The following is a 22,509-nucleotide window of genomic DNA, read 5'->3' as shown; positions in this document are numbered from 1 at the left end:
GCTGCAGCGGCAGGCATAAGATTTATAAAAACACATATGAGAAGAAAGGCACAGCAACTCAAAAAGACTTAAGTGTTTCACAATTACTCATAATGCCAATTTTCCCGTGGAGGCATGGAGCAGCATGAGAATACACAGTTAGCTTATTATGTGCGATCTACCGGCATTGCCTTTGCGATCGATGTATTGGACACCCCTGGTTTATCATTATCCTATCTCTATATTAATATGACCATGCTGGTTTCTATGGCTCATTGGTGTATGTTGTTGCCAGTTTACAGGGCGATGTAATCTAATGGCTGTTTCCAAGCACTCTTAGGCTGAAATAAAGCCTCTTTTTATTTACATTACAAATGCCTAATATGTCTATTTTAATGGTCGCGGGCGCGGGGCGGTGCGGGTTGTAAAAATAGATACAGTGTTGCGGTGCGGGTTGGGGCGGGCCAAATATTTCATAAAAGCGGGACCCGCGGGTTGGAAAAAACGCTGACCCGCGCATCACTAGTGAGCAGTGGACTGAGCAATTGGTTGCAATTCGCAACCTCACCACTAGATGCCGCTAAAATTTACACACTGCACCTTTAAACTCAAACTGTTGCTGGTTGATCTAGGCCTGTTTTTTGTGGATGGGTCAAATACTACTGTATTTGGTAAGTTAACATGTCCTGTATCATGCTCCATCTAAAACAATTTATTGTAGAAGTTACTGTGATCTAAGATACTTTATCTTTTACATTAATATGAATTCAAACCTTAAATACTAAAATGTCCACAGACAACTTGTGCACTAACTATTTTTATTGTTTTAGTTTCTCATCAGAAATTGAATTTCCTACAAGGAAGTGTAAAGCTTATGTGTATGTTGTGTGCTACTGCTAAGCAACATCACTCCAAACACTGTAAGCGTTAAAGGAAAACACCACCGTTTTTCAATATTTCACTATGTTCTTACCTCAACTTAGATGAATTAATACATATCTATCTTTTTTAATGCTTGCATTTTTAATCTTTGTACAGCGCTTCTTGAATGTATTTTCATTTAGCCCAGCCCCATTCATTCCTATGGATCCAAACAAAAGTTTTGTTTTGTGCCACCATACTACCTCGTGTATCTACTCACGTAACAGTCTTTAAATAGGGAAAACATGGAAGTGTTTGGTGGCTTCTAAATTCATCCTTGTTTGGAGCTATAGGAATGAATGGTGCTAGACTAAATGCTAACACATTCCCAAGGCGCTGTACAAAGAATAAGAGTATACACATTGAAAAAAGATAGGTATGTATTCATTTGTTGAGGTAAGAACATAGTAAAATATTGAAAAAAACAGTGGTGCTTTCCTTTAATAACTCATCTGCTGTCATTACATGCCACAAGTCTTCAGTCAGATTTCTGATAAATAGTTGTAGCACTGAACAAACTACATAAATAAATTTTTAAGATGTTGGTTTGGACTTAACAGAATGTATACTGTTCGCCATTTAACTAAGTGCCATTTATTTACCAAACCTTTTCTGAAGCTTTAAAGGGACAGTTCACCCAAAAATGGAAAAATGCTGTTATCATTTACTAACTCTCATCTTGTTACAAACCTTTATTAATTTCTTTGATCTCATGTAGGGCTGCATAACGATTAATCGCGAACAATCGCTCGCAGAATAAAAGTCTCTGTCTACATCACATCAGTGTGTGTACCGTGCACAACAACCATGCATATATAAATACACACACATTTATGTATAACTTTAAGAAAAAATATATTTATATGTAAGGTATTTATATATAATATTAATTATATATAAACAGGGCTTGACATTAACTTTTTTGCTCACCAGCCAAAGTGGCTATTGTTTTCAAAAGTTACTAGCCACTCAGCATTTTCACTGGCCACAATTTTGTTGCTGGTAAAATATATTTTATATGATTAAACTTGACTTTGGCATTCTAAAATGACTTTAATTCGAGAAAAATTGCTTGTTTTAGCTAAATTAGATGCAGATTAAATTTCAAATGCAGTCTGACCATCCAAATTAAGACAACAATTATTAGCTGGTATATACCAGGTATATCAGTATAAATCATATCATATATTTAGGTGCATGAAAAACATGCTAGTAAGGCATAAATATATTAACTTTGAATGAATTTATTAAAAGTGGAGCAGGAGTGTAGAAGATTAACTGAAAAGATAAACACAAAACCCATCGACAAACACTTTAAATATCTATTAACAACAGCAGTAAATACTGTCAAGAAATGTACATGAATTTTACTTTCAACTTGTTTATGCAGATTGTATTTTATAAGCTTGATCATGGTTTCTGTTAAAAATTATTTAAGACTTTTAATAACAAATGTCGAGTGGGCATTATTGTTGCCCAAAGTAAAATGATGCGCGAATCTCTCATCTGGCGGGTTTCCTTTGATTTCGTGTGCATTCAGGTATGCGCTGAATTTCTCTCTGCTCTTGTCCTGAGCACGCAGTTTGCATCTATTCAATCACTTCCATGTAATTGTTTTATCTTTCCCGAAGTGTGTATGTGCTCATACTGCGTTCTCTTGTGCATTCGCAAATCCATCAGCTCTCGCTCTCTGGTGGGTGGCGCTTTGGTCCGCAATGCTCCTCTGATCGCGCGAGCGTCTCAACAAGCGGTCTCTGTGCATTGCGCTGGGTACAGAGTGCTCATGGGAGTTGTAGTTTCCCAGTGTCGCATTGCGCATTGTTTATCATTTCGTATAACTTTTAAGAAAACTACAATTAAAAAATTATATTCAACCTGCCAAAGTGGCTAGTGGAATTGGATGTCTTACCCGCCACAGCCAAAATCTACCCGCATTTGGCGGGTGTTAATGTCAAGCCCTGTATATATATAAAATGTAAATACACATGTAAATAATTCTTAAATAAATACATGCATGTGTGTGTATTTATATATACATAATTATTATACACAGTACATACACTTTATATAATGTAAACAAAAACGATTATTCTGCAAACGATTAGTCGCGATTAATCGTTATGCAGCCCTAATCTCATGAACATGAACGAAGATATTTTGAGCAAACTGTTCATGAGCCCCATTCACTTCCATAGTATTCTTTTTTTTCTACTTTGCAAGTGAAAGGGGCTTATGATCGGTTTGGTTACAAATATTCCTCAAAATATCTTCCTTCGTGTTCGTGTTCAGAACAAAGAAATTTATACAGGATTGTAACAACATGAGAGTGAGCAAATGATGACAGAATTTTCATTTTTGGGTAAACTATCCCTTTAAGATGTGTATTATACAGTATGCTAATTTCTTCACTAGCGGAAGAATATCAGGTACTGTATGACTTTCCTCTGCTACAGTTAGTAATTCTGCATATCACATTTATAACTCAATACTCTGATACTGAATGCCAAAAAGCTTTCAGGTACTGTACAAAAAATAACACTTCAGGTCCCTCTTTGTTGGTATTGAGTGGATTTTGTTTTAAGTACACAGTGCATAGTCTCAGAGGATGAACGTCAACAACTGTTGTTTCTGTGATAAAAAGTGGCAAATCCTTAAAATAGGATTTTGCAATGTTGAATTCTGGCTCCTGTTTAAATATGCTGTCTTAGTGCTCTGCGTCCATATTAGACTGCAATACTTGCTATTTATAATTTCTCCCCAGACTTTTACCCTGCCTTTTTCAAATCTTGCTTCTGTTTTGTCTGCTAAGCAAGTTGCTGCTGCTAGCTACTGTAAGTCAACTTTGAGGATATTTTTAGTGCACTTGTGTCTATTTAAAGTGCACCATTATTTTTCAACTTGGTTAAGTTTGCCGCAATGTATCTGAAGCAATACACTACATATCAGCTTTGTATGCATGATTAGCATTAAAGGGATAGTTCACCCAAAAATAAAAATTCTGTCTCTCATGTTGTTACAAACCTGTATACATTTCTTTGATCTGATGTTTATGAGCACCATTCACTTCCATAGTATTATTTTTTCCTACTATAGAAGTGAATGGGGCTCATGATCAGTTCAGTTACAAACATTCCTCAAAATATCTTCCTTTGTGTTCATCAAAACAAATACATTTATACAGGTTTGTAACAACATGAGAGTGAGAAAATGATCACAGATTTTTAATTTTTGGGTGAACTATCCCTTTAATGCCTGAAAGACACTATTCATTCTTAGCTTTTGATTAAATCACTAAAGTGGCAATGAGGGACAAAGCTCGCACTGGCTGTAATGGTCAAACCAGCTGACCAGCTTAACCTTGGGATCTAGATTAGAGGCTAAATGAGTTCACTAGCTCACGCTTTGTCTGTAAGGACAGGGTTCAATATCCGTATCTAATTCCAGAATTAAGTTGGCCTACTTTATAGAACAGAGGCGATCCTTTAATTTTGGATGATGGTTAAAACTGAGAAAGGGGGCCAGGAGGGGAAGCTTTTCCTTAGCTCACATATGGGACAATTAGCTCTCTCTTTTCTTCTTTCGTTTTTTGTCTTCAAAAAGCTCGATTAAGTCTTTAGTAAGCGTGTAATCCACGAGTCCACTGAAAAGTTTGAATGTGGTTCTGTGTTTCTGAACTACAGTAGCACTCTTTTAGTTAAAGAGATATGGACCTTGCATAACGTAAACATTTGCAAAGATACCAACCCTCAATTTATAGCCAGTTGTTTTGACACACATTTTCGTCACAAAAATGGAATTATCTTAGCTTTTTGCTCAAAATTGGGTGTTTTTGAAGAAACCTACCCATACTTGAGAGGTGATAAAAATATTATATATTGTATTATTTAAAGAAGAACGTTTTCTGGAAGCCATTAAACTTTTGTGAAAATCATGAAAAATGCTGCAGCAGGGATACCATAAAAAAAATCTTCATTTAAAAAAAACATGTTTGTTCTTCAAATTTCTTTGTTCTGCTGAACACAAATGAAGATTTTATGAAAAGTGTTAATAACCAAACAGATCTGGGGCACCATAAACTTAATTTTTTTTCATACTATGGAAGTCAGTGGTGCCCGAGATCTGCTTCATTATTGCTTTAAACTTCATCTTTAATCAAAAACGCTAATCTCCTCCCCTCTTTGAATCTCTCTTTACTTCCTGTCACGAGGAATGACGAGAGGGCAGGGCCCATAGATATGTATAAAGGCTAGATGTGTTACGGCGGAGTCTCTAACGTCATCACCTGGTGGTCATCTTACCACGGGGAGCGGGCTCACTCGTAGCATTGAATTTTCTACCAATTTTCGAACGGTTTAGTTTCTTACAAACGTTATTAATGTGGCTATAATTCTGGATATAATTCTTTAACACGTTTCATAAATTTAAGTATGCAGTGTCATAGGTACATCTTTGACGTTTATAACAAACCAAACTGTTTGAAAATCGGTAATAATTTGAGCAAGTTATGGTCATTTAAAAATACCTGCACCATTAAACCCTGTGGTAAGATGGCCGCCAAATGCGGACGTTCCACTCAATTGGCCAGCAGCGCGGGCAAGACATCTAGCCTTTATACATATCTATGGCAGGGCCTGGAAAAAATCACAGTGATTAGCAAATAGCAACATGACCCAACTTCCAACGATCCAGTCAATTGTCAATGTATGAATTCAAGTCCCGCCCTACCTTTCTTTCTCATTTCAGAAACCGTTTCACAAGGATACACGTCACAACAAGAAAAATAAGACAATTGCTTCTTTCATTTCATTGTGACTTTAAAGCTACAATTTGTAACTTTTGTCTCTATGTCGCCATCTTAGTTTGAAACACAAATTGCAGGTGTCTCGCCAAGTTACTCTTTTATGTCTGATTTGAAGTCAAACTTACATTTTCTGCAAAATCGAATCTCTGACAGCTCAAATAAAATGTATTATTATAAGCTTATTGTTTTAAACAATGATTTTTCTAATAATACATTATTTTTGTATATTTTAACCAAAAATAAGTTTAAATTGATTGCAGGTTAAAGTGAAATGACAATACTTTACATTTATAAATTGTATTTTCTCAAACAGCTTTGTAAATGGGGGTTTAAAATTTTTTTATCGAAACGTGTTGTTTATCAAAAAACTTTGAACTGATGTAAAAGAAATAAAAACAAAAATAAAATAGTCGCAGTTTAAAAGACTTTAGTCAAGTTCAATTAGACATATAGTCACTGTCCGATTCGACAGACTCACTGTCCATATTGTGTATCACAACTGTTCAGATCCGATCTGTGTGTCCTGTGGCGTTCTGCCGTGTTCCGGATTATCTGCACTGTTTCTATGGCAAGCCGTGATGCACTGGTAATGGGTTGATCCGAAATGAGGGGGTGCCTGTGGTCATTCGTGGTTACCCACGGTTACCCGTGGTTACGAGTCATCCAAAAATATTTTTAATGATATTCGGGTCGCGGTCGGGCGGGTCGTTTGAAATAAAGATGCCAGTTAACTATTTTAAACAATTACTACTTTAAAAAAATGCGTGCCAGGGAGCGGGGCGGGTACACTATTTATAATTTAAAACGTTGGTTGGTTGCGGGTTGTTTATACAGTGACCCGCGCATCACTGATGGCAATGACGTCGCCCTGGCACGACAATCTGCCTCGACGTTTGATGTTGTAGAAATTATATTCCCCAATGCACTTACTTTCCCAAACACCCCTATATTTCATCAGAAATGGACTGCTCTAAAGTTTGCCTGGGGTTGTGTTTACGTGACGTGACAGGATGACGTAACCAAAAAGCTAGACAAATGCGATCAGAGCGGTCAGACTGAATTGCATTTCCGGAAATGCAATTTTAAAAAACTGATTACATGTGCCGTTCACATGTTCTAAATGTGATTGGATTCCAATCAGATATACATCAAAATCGGATTTGGATTGACAGTGTGAACAAGCTCTTAGATCAGTAACGTTTGTTGGTTTTCCCTTGTGGATTATGTGGGTGATTCTCACGAAAACTTGGTTTTAAAAATGTCAAGCATGAAAATGTAAAAATTGCTTACATTTACTTTTTTTCCCACCAGACATTGAAAAACAAAGTCTGGAGTAAATGGGAACATTAATTTAAAAACTTTTACTTATCATTTAACACTTTTTGTAACATAATTTAAAAAATTTGTCCTAAAAAATCTCATTACCGCAACAGTCAGAAAACATCAACACAGACATAATTTCAAAATGACATGACAAACCTGAAAGAACATAATTTGGAGATTCTGCACATGCATTTAAAATCAAAGTATTATGCTTCTATTAATTAAATTAACATTTAATAAGCATCTGTTGCGGTAATGATAATAAATGTCGTGTAAGCATTCTGACAAGACAATATTTCAAATTAACTGTAAATAAATGATCTTACCTGGTAACCATCTTGAAGTAACTGGTCCATGTGCTTGGTCACTCAAAATCAAACTTTATTAAAATTCTGTATGTGTGCTTAAACTGTTCTCAAAAAGTGTTGCGGAGGATGAGAACATCAGGCATGGACACATCATTTTCCTAATTTTTCTTCATTATTATACATGAATATTCAGTAAAAAAAAAAAATCTGTCATCTAAAGTAGTCTAGCAAAACATCCATTTATTTTTTTTTCTTTATATTTTTGTGTTCATTTGATTAAATTACAACATAACGCATGTTCAAACACAGCCGGACACATTGCGGTAATGAGAATTTCAGCAGAAAATGCGATAAAATTTACAATTATAAATTCTTATGTTGAAATTACACATTGTGCAAGGTAGAACACAGTATTGTGTTAATTCTGATGCTTTTTAATGTTACTATATTACACATTTTAAAGCTAAAATCATTAGTGCCGTGGTGTTTCAATGGTTTCGTGAGAATCACCCATGTAGGTCAGCATGCATCCCCTCTGTTAGTGTATGTGTTAGAAAAGTAGTCAGCATTCACCGTGAATTGCCCTCCAAGTAGACCCTAAGCTTTCCACTTTGACCCGTGATGTTCATACAGACACTCGTCCTCACAAAAAAGACATTCGGAGACCCATGTGCATTTCTTTTTAGCCTGAAGCGTTGTCGTCTCTATTCAGAATTGGATGATGCTAACTCCACTTCTCTTTCTGGGTCACACTTAAGAGTCCACAAACAAACCCCTACACTTTTAACTAAACTGCTATCCAGACTCACTTCAGACAACAAATCCATCACAAGCACATGCTGATCTATCGTGAAGCACACTAGAGCCAGACAGATGAGCCGGCAGTTCCTCCACTATTCTGCTGAGACTAACAGTAATGTGACTCTATGATCTGACGTTATGGAGGTGAATCGATTAGTGTCCTTTTGGAGCTTAACATATGTGCTCACTATACACTGTTTTTGTATTAAAGTACTGCATTAAGAGTCATTAAATCCCTCCTAGGAATGCATACTGGTTTGGAGTGACATGATGCTGCATAAATAGGGAGAACAGGACTGAGCTGCATCTCTTTCTCTCTTTCTTTCTGTCTCGATACTTCATCGCTCAATGCGCATGTCATACAGAAGAGGGAAAGAACGTTCTGATCTATATTTAGAACAGAAATGCATCTTTTCCATCCCAAGGCTCAACATCACCCCCAGTGAAAGCAAACACCTCAAAACACTTTTCACACAAATCAAGTATGCTGGTCTTGAGATGTTCATCTCTAAGCTTTGAAATTGCATTTTTTTGCGTCTCCCGTTCCGTTTCATTTTTTATCTTTTTTCATATCTCCTCCTGTTCCGTTTGCCATACAGCGTTAAATGTATAATTTATATCTACTGTAGGGCGCCTGGCCATTAGACAGCATGACTGAGTATTGAAGAACCTAAAGAAGACAGAGAGAGAGAGGGCCCGGAAAAAGTGAGGGATTTGAGAGAGGCGAGCTCTCCGTGCCTTGCATGCCAAGTCGCTTTTCCTCCATCCTGGCCTTCGCCTGTAGATGTGCTGGTTCTTCACAACAAGACAGGATGGATATTTCCGGCATTCACAGCAACAGGGGCTCAGTAAACAACGGCAAAGCAATTTGTTCTGCTCAAGTTATCAGTCGTTCTCTTACTAATGGTATTCAGCAGATGTCATCACGGTTTAGATTCACTAGATGGCCCGTTACGCAATGCTACCGGCTGATATAGATACAATACAAATGCACAATTATAAATGCTAGTAAACGTAAATGGATTATTACGTAAAAAAATTTAATGATTTCATCATTCGCTTACAGAACCAGATTGAAGTATTTCACAAAGTCAGAAAGGGTAAAAAATGCTCACTTTTTGCACCTAAAGAGTTCATGTTAGTACCACAGAAGCACATACTGGTACCAAAGAGTGAATATTTGTACCTCAAACTCAACATATTGGTACCAAATGCACACTTATCTGTACCTAAATGGTATATATTAGGACCTTTTTAAAGGCACACTCCACTTTTTTGAAAATAGGCTCATTTTCCAGCTGAGTTAAACATTTGATTTTTTACCCTTTTGGAATCCATATAGCTGATCTCCGGGTCTGGCGGTACCAGTTTTAGCATAGCTTAGCATAATCCATTAAATCTCATTAGACCATTAGCATCGTGCTCAAAAATGACCAAAGAGTTTTGATATTTTTCCTCTTTACAACTTGATTCTAATGCAGTTACATTGAGTGCCAATGCTGCGTTTACACCAACCACGTTTGAGGCGTCAAAATTGCGTCTACCGCTCCTAGTTTGCCGCTTGAACAGTTTGAATGCATTCGCGCGTCTAGTGCGAAATAGACACGGAGAACGCAAGCATTTGACGCGCGCCAGAGACAAAATCCGCTTCTTGTGCGAGGGGCAAGTGTATGCGGTTGTCTGTTTGCAAGATGACTGATGTTGATTGTGCATTTATCAAGAGTTACCGGTTTATATTGGTCACCTTACTATAGGGGGGGAATAAACGGCTAGGGTCGTTATACGTCACGTGACTCAAAAGTGAAATGTGTATTTACAACTTACCAGGTTGCCCAATGTCCTCACTGACACTCTTCCAAGTGAGGTCCTTTTTATTCCTGTCTCTATAGAAATAAGAATTTGTGTCTTATAGCTCCGGGTGACTGCTCACGGAAAATATCAAACGTTCCTTCATGTTGAATGAGTGCCAGTGCAGCAAGCAGGCTCCTGATTGGTTAACACGGCATGAAAATCCGCCAAAGATTCAACCCGGGTGTTAGCCGCAAATTCGCGTCAAATACAAAATGCACAAAAAGTACCATTCGCGTGTACCGCGCGTACCACGGCAGACGCTCAATTTGCGCCATTCGCGCAAACTAGACGGCAGCAAAGTCCTTGATTATTACGCCAGAAAGAGAGTATAGTTCATAGACATATCTGCCTAGATAATCACAACTTTTTATTTCTGTCGGTTTTTGTACACAATGTAATTAGAGAAGAGTCATGTTTTAAATTTTAAAAAAAATTCGCGACTTTTTACCTTTTTTTTGTTTGACAGTGCAACTTGTACTTGATAACTTGAACTTGATGTATATTATTGCACAGTATTTAAGATGGTTAATACATTCTTACAAAAGTCTTTTCTTAAAAATATTGCATGATATGCATTGTGACCAAATATCTATGAAATGAATCATCTTGAATATTCTGTTATAAAGTAAATCATTACAAATTATTATTATTATTATTATTATTATTATTATTACAGGTATTATTATTTAGGTGAACTATGCATTTAATGCAATACAGTAATTTCCTTGTAGGTGTTAAATTATCCATTTTAAACTATCTGCTTTTGTGTGCAAACGGATGAGATGGAAGTTCTTGAATTTTTGTTTCTTAATCAGCCTGCATAATGCTTCAGTTATTTTCAAGTAATATGCTATGCATCCTTGTCTTATAGGTCATTGGTTTGATATACCAATACCGTTTCCATGCTGGGGGAAGCATGACAGAGTGTTTTATTTTTAGGCATTTAATTCACTCTTTAGCTTCATGTAATTCCTGAGAGAACACGCTTTGACTGGCTTTCATCTGCGTAAGCTCAGTTCACTTCAGATAACATGACAGTGAAATTGAAGTAAAGTGTCACTGTTTAACTCTTTCAGTGCTCAGTGACAAATAAATCTTTGTATGGGTTAGAATCAACTTTTAACTCTTTTGAAATCTGTATGAATTAGGATTTCTTTGCTAGGCTATATTGTTTTTAATATGCACATCACGTCGATGTATGTAAGCAATACCTAAGGCATAACTATACATTTCATTGTTATTTATTATTGACAGTAATACATAATAGTCTGGTCATCATCTTTGTGGATATAATGTTCTGATGCGTATATGATTTCATTATAGAAGTACTGGCAGGGCCCATAGTCATAATTTGATCATCTGATGCCACCTAGAGGATAACATTAGAAGTCATTTTCACTCAACAGCATGCATTTTTAAACAACTCTTTCAAATTAATTGTTTTGGGTTTTCCAGTACTTCCAGTGTAAAAACAAATCCTAATTTTCCTACATCATCCAATATCATTACAGTAAATTCTGTGCTTTTCTGAGCAAAATGACAGTACTCCTTTGCACAAAGCAAGGTCCAAAGAAATATCATTACTTAATTCAGGTCAATTGTGAGTGAAGAGCACAGTTGTGTTCATTTACTTGGGTTTTACATCCACACGCAATGGCGCCACCTGATGGTCATTATTGGTTACTAACTAATTTTAATGATTTTCAAGCTGTCCACTGCAATCTGACACAGAATGGGATCGACCATCAAGTGTGCACAGAGGATGTGACCTCGCACCTGGTGGAAACGTCTGTTGATGGACTGGACGATGACAGCCAAGACTTTCAGGACCAGAGTCCCGGTTTCCAGCGAAGATCTCCTCCTCAGCGCTCAGTGTCTGAGTCTGAACTTACCAGGGTGAGTTTATCACGTTTTGCACTTGTAAATTAAATTAAAATATTATATATTAATTTATAGTGTGTCCATTAATTATCATCTCAAAATTATTAAACCAAAAATTAAAGGGATACTCCTTTTTTTAAACATTCTCATTAAAGTTAAATATTTGATTTTTACAGTTTTGAAATCCATTCAGCTGATCTCCGTGTCTGGCGCTAGCACTTTTAGCATAGCTTAGCACAATCCATTGAATCTGATTAGACCATTAGCATCGTGCTCAAAAATACCCAGAGAGTTTTCGATATTTTTCATTTTTAAAACTTGACTCTTATGTAGTTACTACAATCAAGGACTTTGTTGCTGTAACATGACTGCAGGAGGCGCAATGATAATATGCCGCAACCGAAAATAGTCCCCTTACTAACTTTCGATAGCAGGGGAATATTTTCGGGCACTGCATAATATCATTGCGCCTTCTGCAGCTATGTTACGGCAGCAAAGTCCTTGAATATTAAGCCAGAATGAGAGTATAGTTCCTAGCCATATCTGCCTAGAAAGTCACACATTAAGATAGATAGATAGATAGATAGATAGATACATACATACATACATACATACATACATACATAGATTTAGTTTAATAGACTTATTAACAATTATTCCCCCTGTCATAAACTCACAAGCATTATTTTGCATGTATATAACATTTTCATCACTAGATGGCGCTCTAATGCAGCAAGTGTACATTTGCCACATACACTACACTACAATCAGTCAAATTTACTGTGAATCCTTTAGTATAAATAATACAAATATTATATTTAAAAAAGATATAAAGTATTGTAAAATATACACCAACATCCTATAAATAGAGAAAATTCTTTATAGAATTATATTGAATCCCATTTTTATTTAACAAAATGTATTTTCCTCCTATATCCTCCATAATTAATATTATTTATTGTACAAACCTTCAAACCGATCTCTTAAAATGCCTCTAAAATGATATTATTCTCCTCTGTTGTCATAGATGAAGATCAAGTTAGTGCTGTAATGTATTCACATCTTCAAGTCATCATGCTTTGTTGCTATAGTAACATAAAAATTCTTGAATTGTCTAATTATAGCAAGGACAGAATGACTGCGACAAGTGTTTGTGTGTTATAATTTTAAAGCTCACTTTTCCTCTCCCCAACTTTTGTACCTGTTCTCCACTCATCTGTCACTCACCTCACTTTAATTGGACAGAAATCCTGCTACAAAGCCAATCCCTCTCGTATCCCACCTGCCGGAGCTATAGATCTGTGCCTCTAACTTCTTACAATCTTTTGTAAAATCGAGCTCACTGCAGAGTCTCCGCTCATACTGCGCTTTCAATGCATTAATATACCTTTATATATTAAACCTCATCAATCCTCTGTAAGTCTCTGCTTGTGACCGCGACTCGGCAGGCCTGCCTTCACACCTCGGCGGCAGGTATCTTGGGTTAATTAGCTCTGTGCTGTTTTTAGTAGGGTTGTGACTCTCGCCCCACCGGAGGCAGTTTCTACTGACTCAGCGTCTGTGTGTTTGGCTCGGCAGTGTTGCTGCTGAATTATGCCGCTTTTTAAAGGTAGTGCACGCTTCAGCTCTGTCACAATGGGTGTTATTTTAAAGTATATTCTCCTCGGGTCTGTAAGCTGTGGCATACGAGACAGAATAGTTTACCAAAAAATAACAAATAAATAATTGGCTTTATTTACTTTCCATCTTGTTGCAAACCTGTCTGGTTTTCTTTGTGCACCGCAATACAGCATGAAAGGTTTTGGAGGACTTGCAGGATTGGTCGTACCTGTATTTTCATGCACTTACAATGAATGTGGACTGGAGCTTTCAAGCTTCAAAAAAGACATGCAAGTGCCATTAAAGTGATCCTTTGTGCCGTTCAGGGGGTGGTTAAATGATGGCTGTACCGGCCTTTAAACAACAAGAAATGTCCACAGAAGAGAAAGCTATTCCCAGTTGACATGCTCTGCTTTTATTTATCCATTAATTTTTCCTCTTGCCCAGCCGGGAACTGTGAAGCTGTCCAAACCGGTGGCGCTGTGGACTCAGCAGGACGTGTGTAAGTGGCTGAAGAAACATTGTCCCAATCAACACCAAGTCTACAGTGACTCCTTCAAACAGCATGACATCACAGGTAAACAAGGCACCGCCTGTAACTCTGTAATGATGTTGTCCAAGGTCAAATACATACAGTCCAGTGTGTGCTCACTCATGTGCACAGGCATTGACATTAACATTTTTAATTTCTAAACTGGCACAGCTTAGGTGATTGTTTTTCGGGTTTATTGGCACATCAGGGGTTCCTCTGTACTGTGGATGAGGTTGTGTGTTATGATTTTTCATGTCATGTGACTTGACTCATAGTGATGGATGACAAGAGCACTGTTTTTCATGTTAGATTGTTTTAATGCTGTTATGCATCAGAGAGCTTAATAGAGATTAATTGCAGTATGCCGACACAGAAATTTTCTCAGGTTAACAAAGAAGGATTCTCAGGTAACACATACTGATAAACATTATAGCTTAAATGCACCCTAAGTCACTTTTGGATAGAAGCATCTGCCCCTTACATAAATGTAAATGTATCATATTTTGGCAAAACACTTTAAGGATTAGTCCATTTTCTTAAAAAAAAATCCAGATAATTTATTCACCACCATGTCATCCAAAATGTTGATGTCTTACTTTGTTCAGTCTACAAGAAATTATGTTTTTTGAGGAAAAAATTCCAGGATTTTTCTCATTTTAATGGACTTAAATGGACCCCAATACTTAACCGTTTTAATGCAGTTTAAAATTGCAGTTTCAAAGGACTCTAAGTGATCCCAAACGAGGCAGAAGGGTCTTATCTAGCGAAACGCTTGTCATTTTTGGCAAGAATAATAAAAAATATGCACTTTTAAACCACAACTTCTCTTCTTTCTCCGACTGTGTGATGAGCCAGCGGGACCTCAAGTAATTGCGTAATGACGTTGAAAGTTCACGTGTTACTTATATGAAACGCACATTTTCGGACTATTTTAAACAATAAACTGACACAAAGACATTAATTAGTACCATACAACAACATCGGAACGGTCCTCTTTCTACGCACTTGTAAACACTGGGGCGTAGTTTCGCATACGTCATCCGTGACCTTTTGACGTCATAGCGCATAACGTGAGGTCAGGCTGGCGCCAGATAAGACCCTTATGCCTCATTTGGGATCATTTAGAGTCCTTTGAAACTGCAATTTTAAACTGCATTAAAACTGTTAAGTGTTGGGGTCCATTAAAGTCCATTAAAATGAGAAAAATCTTGGAATGTTTGCCTCAAAACTAAGAGTCTGATAAAAAATACTTAATGTATTCTGCGGACATACTAGTATTTTTGAATGGCCTGAGGGCGGGATTAAAGACTGGGTGCGTTATTTTTAAAAAACACTTTGGAAAAGGGAGTCGGCCAAGTTACAAAACACACTTGTAGTGTAGTCAATCAGCAGTAAGGGGCGAGTCTACAAACCGACATCGCTGCCTGGGTTGCGTATGTGTGGGGCGGGTCTATCAAAAGAAGGTTCAGATTCTATTAGGGTAGAGGTGTGATTGTTCATGTGATCTCAAATGTCAACATTGGCTTTCAGTGATCATGTACCCCGCCTTTAATATCATTATCCCATTTTTGACGGTTGTGACGTTTAGAGGCTTTTGCATCTGAGCTCGCCGTAGTGTATTAGGATCAATTATTGATTTAATTGCCTAATTGAGATGAAAATAGGAATAAAGAGTGCCGTTGTATAAACATATGTATGCAAGTCCAAGGATCTGAAGTCTTTTAATCAAGCGTAGTAGTCGTTCTGTGTGTGTTTAGCTTCCAAGTCCATTTGATAAAAAAAACTTTGTGCATGACTTCCTGTGATGTTTTTCGCCAAATCATCTCGATTGTCATGAGTACTTCGGCTGAAACAATGTTGAGTCTCTTTTGTTACGTCCAAATTGTTCTCATTTGACCAGGAGGATTGTGAGTATACTTTGCATCGGGGATACGCCGAGTCCAATTATCCGTAATTTATGCGGAAAATTCTCAAGCTGCTCGATTTGACTATCCAACATTAATTAACAAGAATCAGTTCATAAACATCAGGGCTTTCCAATTAGAGACACAATGCAATTAGCATCCATCTCTGGCCATTCCATGCATAACACATTTCATTAGATAAAACAAAGATGAATCAGTGGTAGATCACAAAACAAGTGTTTAAAAATTGTTGACGCATCTTGCTCGTTTTAGACATGATTTTGAGGGTTTTTATTTGAATGTTAACTTCTTGACAGGAAATATGTGTTCATAATGCAATTTGTGCTATATCTAATTTTTTAGCAATTGTGAATTATTTTGTGAAGCGCATATCTGAAGTTCTGAACCCTTTAGTATTGGTTTTGATTTATCATTATATTATATTTCATCATCCCAAACAATCTAAAAAATCTCTTTCAGTGAGCACAAAATTACTATTATGTTAATCAATTGCTTGCTACTAACTGTCAGTTTGTTTCCAGTCAGGCGCAGCCAATAGGATAAACGTTTCCTTTCTGATGCCAGCATAAGACAAGTCAAAATTCCCCTTTTCTGCTTCTACGGCATCTTCTGAATCACCCTAAGAGCTTGACTAGAACACAGAGCCGTCATTAAAAATGCATTAAAGCATATTAAGACATAATTAGATATTAGTCCCTAATCTGCAGTAATTACAAAGAGCGAGACAGCGAATGGTTTGGTAAATGACTTAAGCACATATTTCTGATAGCGTAGGTGTATTCGAGGAAGAAGGTGCGCCCGCTTCGTCTAATATAGCATAGTGCACAGCCAAGGAGATGCCTGATCCAGAGCGTCTATACCAAGTGTATCAAAACTCAGGTTGGATTCATGTATAGACATCAATCCCTTGGGTCATAGTACGTATAGAGAGAGGTCAAGAAAGAGGTTACACCACCAATTAGTGCCTGATTAGTAACCAAGTGTTGGACTGGGTAATTGCCTGGGCATCAAAATGAGATATGCATTCATGTAAAAAGTATTACATGGTTTGTTTACATTTCCTTGTAATGGTGTGTGGTTTATCAGGGTTATGTAAAGCTTAATATTGAAATGTAGAATTTTTTTTTAAAGAGCACCTATTGTCCGATTGTCGTTTTTAAATTTCTTTTGGTGTGTTAGTGTGTATTAGTACATTTTAATGATATGCAAAAGGTACAAACCCCAAAGTAAACGATGACGCGAATTATCGGGCCCTATTTTAACGATCAAAGCGCATTGTCTAAAGCGCACAGCGCAACATCTAAATGGGCGTGTCCGAATCCACTTTTGCTAATTTAACGACGGGAAAAACGATCGAAAAGGGTTGGTCCTTTTTTTTATGAGTAATGGGAGTATTTTTGGGCGTAACGTGCAATAAACTAATGAGAGTCTCAGCTCTCATCCCCTTTAAAAGCCAGTTGCTGGCGCTATGTCTAATCCCTATTTAGATTATGGACTTTGTAAACTGAAAAACTAAGCGGAGGAAGAAGATCCCCAGTTTAAGATTAATGTTAAATAATTGTGTTGTTTTTCACTTTTGAAATTGAAATTGTTATTTTTTTATTAAAACCTTTAAAACCCGATTTTCTTTTAGTCATGGAAGTAAAAAAGCAGGCTTTTAATTGCTTTAAAAATGTATGGCTATCCAATATCATCAATAAATTATTTACAAGTATGTAGGAAAAGGTTTTGTACTCTAAAAATACTTTATTTGTAACAAACAGGAGATAAAGAATTTACAAAGGGCTCTCCGCACGTTTCATCACTTGGACAGCGTCTTTTTTTTAAAGCATTATTTAAAAATGTTTCTCATCTCACCATATCCACAGGTACAGAGTCATCATATACAATAAATCTGTGAGGTAGCATTTAAAAAACATTTAAAAATAGATGCATTTGTTTAAAGCAAAGCATTTATTTACTTACCAGGCTACAGGTGAAGCAGCTCTTTGTGCCTTCTTTGTGCCGTCTCATAATTAGTTCTCATTTATGTCCAAGAAACTTAATAATAATCTTTTACATTCAATCCTTTTAATCTTTCATATTTAAAAGCAATTTTGTGCTGCTGCGCATTCATGTATGTGATCAGCAAACCCGCGTTGTCGTCCCGTTTATAGGCGCATATTACTAATGCGCCCTTTAAATAACAAAAAACATATTGCGCCATTGACTTTAGACTTTAGAGCAGGTTTTTATTGGTCAATGGCGTAGTCTATTTTAGTTGCCTCAAAATAGCAACGCGCCAACAATGCGCCTGAACACATCTCGTTTTCAGACCAGAACGTCCATGAGCGCAAAAGGGGGCACAAATGCATTTGCTATTTAAACAACGTGGCGCTAAACGTGAAAATTATCATGCAGGGTGGAAACTGGCAAAAGACACCTAAGATAAAGCCCATTGTCTCCAACGTAAATCTCTTTTCTTGGACTACAACAAACACACGGATTGTAGGCAACAGTTTACCACCTGGGATTGGTGATGTAGAGAAGACCGACATTATTATAATTCCTCCCGCTTGGATTCACGGCCTGTAAGTTAACTCCTGTTAGCTTTGCATTGTGGGCGAATCTTTCAAACATGGTAAGGAGCGTCATATTTCCGGCTGACGTCAGAGGTATTCAGACCAATCTCAACGTACAAATTAGCTGGCCAATCAGGGACACAGAGCTTTTCAAATCAATGAGTTTCAGAAAGAGAGTGAAATCTGGAGCTACAAAAATGTAATGTATGTGGAAAATAATGTGATTTTGATATCTTTATTGACTGAATAAGGTCATATCAAAGATTATTAAAGTGAAATCAGTGAATCAAACTTATATTAGATTATGAGACTGGGTCACGAATGTTTAATGTTTAAATGCTTTTAGGAGCATGGTTTTTTTTAAATATATTTTTAATTATTCTTATACTGTTTGTGTTAATGTATGGCTGCTTCTGAATGGCCATTGATGGGCAGCTGAATGATTTAATTATGGCATCTACCAGCATGAGTTAACTGGCCCAGTCTACCAATCACTAATCAGATCCCTCTGGTTTCACAAGAATTTCACAAGAATTATGAACAACACTGCTATTCAGGTGAAGGAGCTTGCAGTTGGTTCCAGAAGGGTGACGGCATCGAGTGTAGGTCTAAATCTTCCTGTTTCGTGATCATTAGGTCTGTATCTGCTGGCCAGAAAAGAAAAGGAAAGACTGACAGATCCTGTGTAGACAGGATAAATGAATCCAGCTGGGATGTTACTAGATAGCTGGCTCTTCTTCTGTTTCCACATCATGTACTGGACGGCAAAAGGGATCTGGCTCACTACTGGTAAAATAATTCCAGAGAATACTGGGGTGCGGTTAGACATTGGGTTTATTTATTAGATTCTAGTAGTCCAGAATATTAGAAAATTCATGTAAAGGAGACTCCCATTGGGCAGTATACTGGTGGTCTTGGTGTAGTGTAGTGTTTTATAGACTGTCTGTTGTTTTCCATGCAACCCCGACTATACTGTATACTGTTTACTGTATAAATGCACAGAATGTACTTATGTTACATGTGTTAGCAACTATCATCATGGTCGTTTCTGATATGGTGCTATTAATAAGATATTTAAATCTTGAAAGATCTTAAACATTCAGGTGCTACATCTTTTATGATTTGATATTTTTTAAGATGCATGTAACTCCAATGTGTAAGCATGATTATTTATTTTGTTTGTTCCCTAGTTTGTCTGTATACTAGTGGCTGTCAGAGGCAGGATTTAAAGGAGAACGCCACCGTTTTTCAATATTTTACTATGTTCTTACCTCAAATTAGTACCTATCTTTTTTCAATGCGTGCACTTAATCTTTGTACAGCGAATCATGAATGCGTTAGCATTTAACCTAGCCCCATTCATTCCTTAGGATCCAAACAGGGATGAATGGAAGCCACAAAACACGTCCATGTTTTCCCTATTTAAAGACTATTTAAAGTAGTTACACGAGTAAGTATGGTGGCACAAAATAAAACTGGCAATTTTTTAAGCAGATAAAAAATGAGAACTATATTGTATGGCAGAAGAGCACTTAGTTTCCACAGTAACATCGAAGTGCTGCAAACTAAAAATGCCGCATTTTATTTTATGCGCCCATACTTACTCGTGTAACTACTCATGTACATGTAACAGTCTTTAAATAGGGAAAACATGGAAGTGTTGGTGGCTTCTAAATTCATCCCTGTTTGGATCCTAAGGAATTAATGGGGCTAGGCTAAATGCTAACATATTCACGACACGCTGCACAAAGATCAAGTGCACGCACTGAAAAAAAGATAGACATGTATTAATTTGTCTAAGTTGAGGTAAGAACATAGTAAAACATTGAAAAAGGGTGGTGTTTTCCTTTAATGATGTTTTGAGGGATAGCCACACACTTTTAGTATCGAGCTGCTGCACACTTTCAATGCATGTTCTGTAGATGAGTTATTGTTTCAACCCAATGACTTTCCACCAGGTGCTGATCATTATAACTTTTAAAGGTCTGGTCACAATTTCTACTCTACTGAATCATATACTAAAAAACTAAATGCCTTATGAGGGCACCTTTGTTGTTTCTGAAAGGTCTCATGTGGGGTGATTTGGTATTGAAACTACTGTTATGCTGCGTTTACACCAGCCACTGTAGAGGCGTGAAGCGCGAGTGATTTCAATGTTAAGTCAATGTGAAGATGCGTTGACGCGTGTCTGGAGGTCTTGCAGTGCGAATGAGGCATTTGGCGCGGTGCTGAAGACGCGTTGGCACGCGTCTGGAGGTCTCGTGGCGCGATGAGGCGTTTGGCGCGGTGCTGAAGACGCATTTCTGCCTCATTCGCGCGTCTAGTTCGCCCGAATTGAGTGCCCGGCGCGGTACGCGCGAATGGTACTTTTTGCGCATTTTGCGTATGACACGAATTTGCGGCTGACGCCCGAGTTGAAAAATTTTAACTTTGGCGGAATTTCGACCCGCGCCGTTTATTTTTTCCCTATAGTAAGGTTCCAAATACAAACCGGTAAATCTCTTTATAAATGCACAATCAACATCAGTCATCTTGCAAACAGACAACCGCATAGCACTTGCCCCTCCCACAAGAAGCGGGTTTTGCTTTCGAAGCGCGTCAAATGCTTGCTTTTTCTGTGCGTCTACTTCTCTCTAGACGCGCAAATGCATTCAAACTGTTCAAGTGGCAAACTAGGTGCCTGAAACGCGGTTGGTGTGAACGCAGCATTAGACTACATTATCATTTACATTAATGCATTAGACCGATGCACTCTATACAGTACATCTTATACGAGTACGAGTTGAACTACAAAAACATAAGTTGCTGAATATAAATTCTGTGCTTATGATCTCATGTGAGAGAGAGTCGACTCATAATATATATTAGACATATGTAAGGAATAATTGACGACGGGCCGTTGAATTATTCAAAAATAATGCACACACAAGGTGGTAATGACGCGAAGCAGATGTGCATTATTTTCACATAATTCAAAGGACCAGAATCAATTATTCCGCTTATACCACGGTTACCACAGACATTGCTCTGGTGGTTATTTTAAGACATTTAACAGATTAGATGTGCGGTTACCGAAAATAGTGCATACCCGTGGAGCATTTCTCAACCAATCAGAATAAAGCATAACATAAAATAACAAGAGGTCAACAAAGCATCCCATCCCTGAATAATCAGATCAGTCCAATCCATATCCAAAATGCACAACTCCAGACAGCGGAATTATAAGGGCTTGCAGTCGTGTATATTTGAGATTCATCTGAAAGTGGCTTCAGCTCTCGGTAGCTCAGCGGTGATTTCTGAGAGCGGAATGATGAGGTATGAGCGTCTGAAATTGCAGTGTACCGCAGGGATGCAATTCAGAGCCATCAGATCAATTTTTCAGTATTCTGGGGAAGAGGATGGAGAGGAAAGATCGGATTGAATTGGGATGATGTTGAAGGATTGGAACATGATGTGTCTTGAATAAAACTGCTGCAATTTTACAGTTTTGACGGGTTTCAGGGGAAGCGGGTGGCTTATGCTACAGCGTCGGCCTTTGATGGCCACATTAACAATTGATAATTAGACCGTATGCTACCCTACGATCATTTTGCAGCTGTTATCAGCAATAAAAAAGGGAATTTTGTTCTGATGGATTCGGAGGTGGGTAATTGGCATGAAGCGTATAGCTTATGACACACAACTGACGTTTTTCTAGATAGAGTACAATGAGCAGCTATATAATGGCATTATTTACATTTAGGGAAAAGTGGTATCCACTGGAACCTTTCTGTGATGGGACAATTTTTTCATTATATTTCACCCATAAAAAAACATACTATTAGGTTGAGAAGTGCTTTATTTTTTTTAGCGTCTTACATAAACTGATGTGTCCCAAACACCCCCCCATATGCCATAGGTCGAGCAAATAGAAGGCCATGCCCCTAACTCACGCCCATCACAATTTATTGGCTGGATTGTTTTGTTGGGCTGGCAGAGCTGCTTGGAGAACCCGAGCAATGTTTCATTAGACACTTCAGATAATTCA

General features: G+C 37.5%; 1 protein-coding gene across 3 annotated transcripts in view; it reads left to right on the top strand.

The window, feature by feature from the left end:
* The window catches only part of samd12 (sterile alpha motif domain containing 12), a 119,633-nt gene that overhangs the window by 10,911 nt on the left and 86,213 nt on the right, over positions 1–22,509 (top strand). For all 3 annotated transcript variants that reach the window (XM_055220304.2, XM_055220302.2, XM_055220303.2), the window contains exons 2-3: positions 11,693–11,880; positions 13,912–14,041. In XM_055220304.2, the coding sequence (XP_055076279.1) occupies positions 11,693–11,880; positions 13,912–14,041 (318 nt within the window). The remainder of the gene's footprint in view (positions 1–11,692; positions 11,881–13,911; positions 14,042–22,509) is intronic.

This window comes from Misgurnus anguillicaudatus, chromosome 20 (assembly GCF_027580225.2).
Source record: "Misgurnus anguillicaudatus chromosome 20, ASM2758022v2, whole genome shotgun sequence".
Taxonomy (NCBI): Eukaryota; Metazoa; Chordata; class Actinopteri; order Cypriniformes; family Cobitidae; genus Misgurnus; species Misgurnus anguillicaudatus.
The sequence above is the reverse complement of the archived record's forward strand: the minus strand, read 5'-3'. Positions and strand labels throughout refer to the sequence as shown.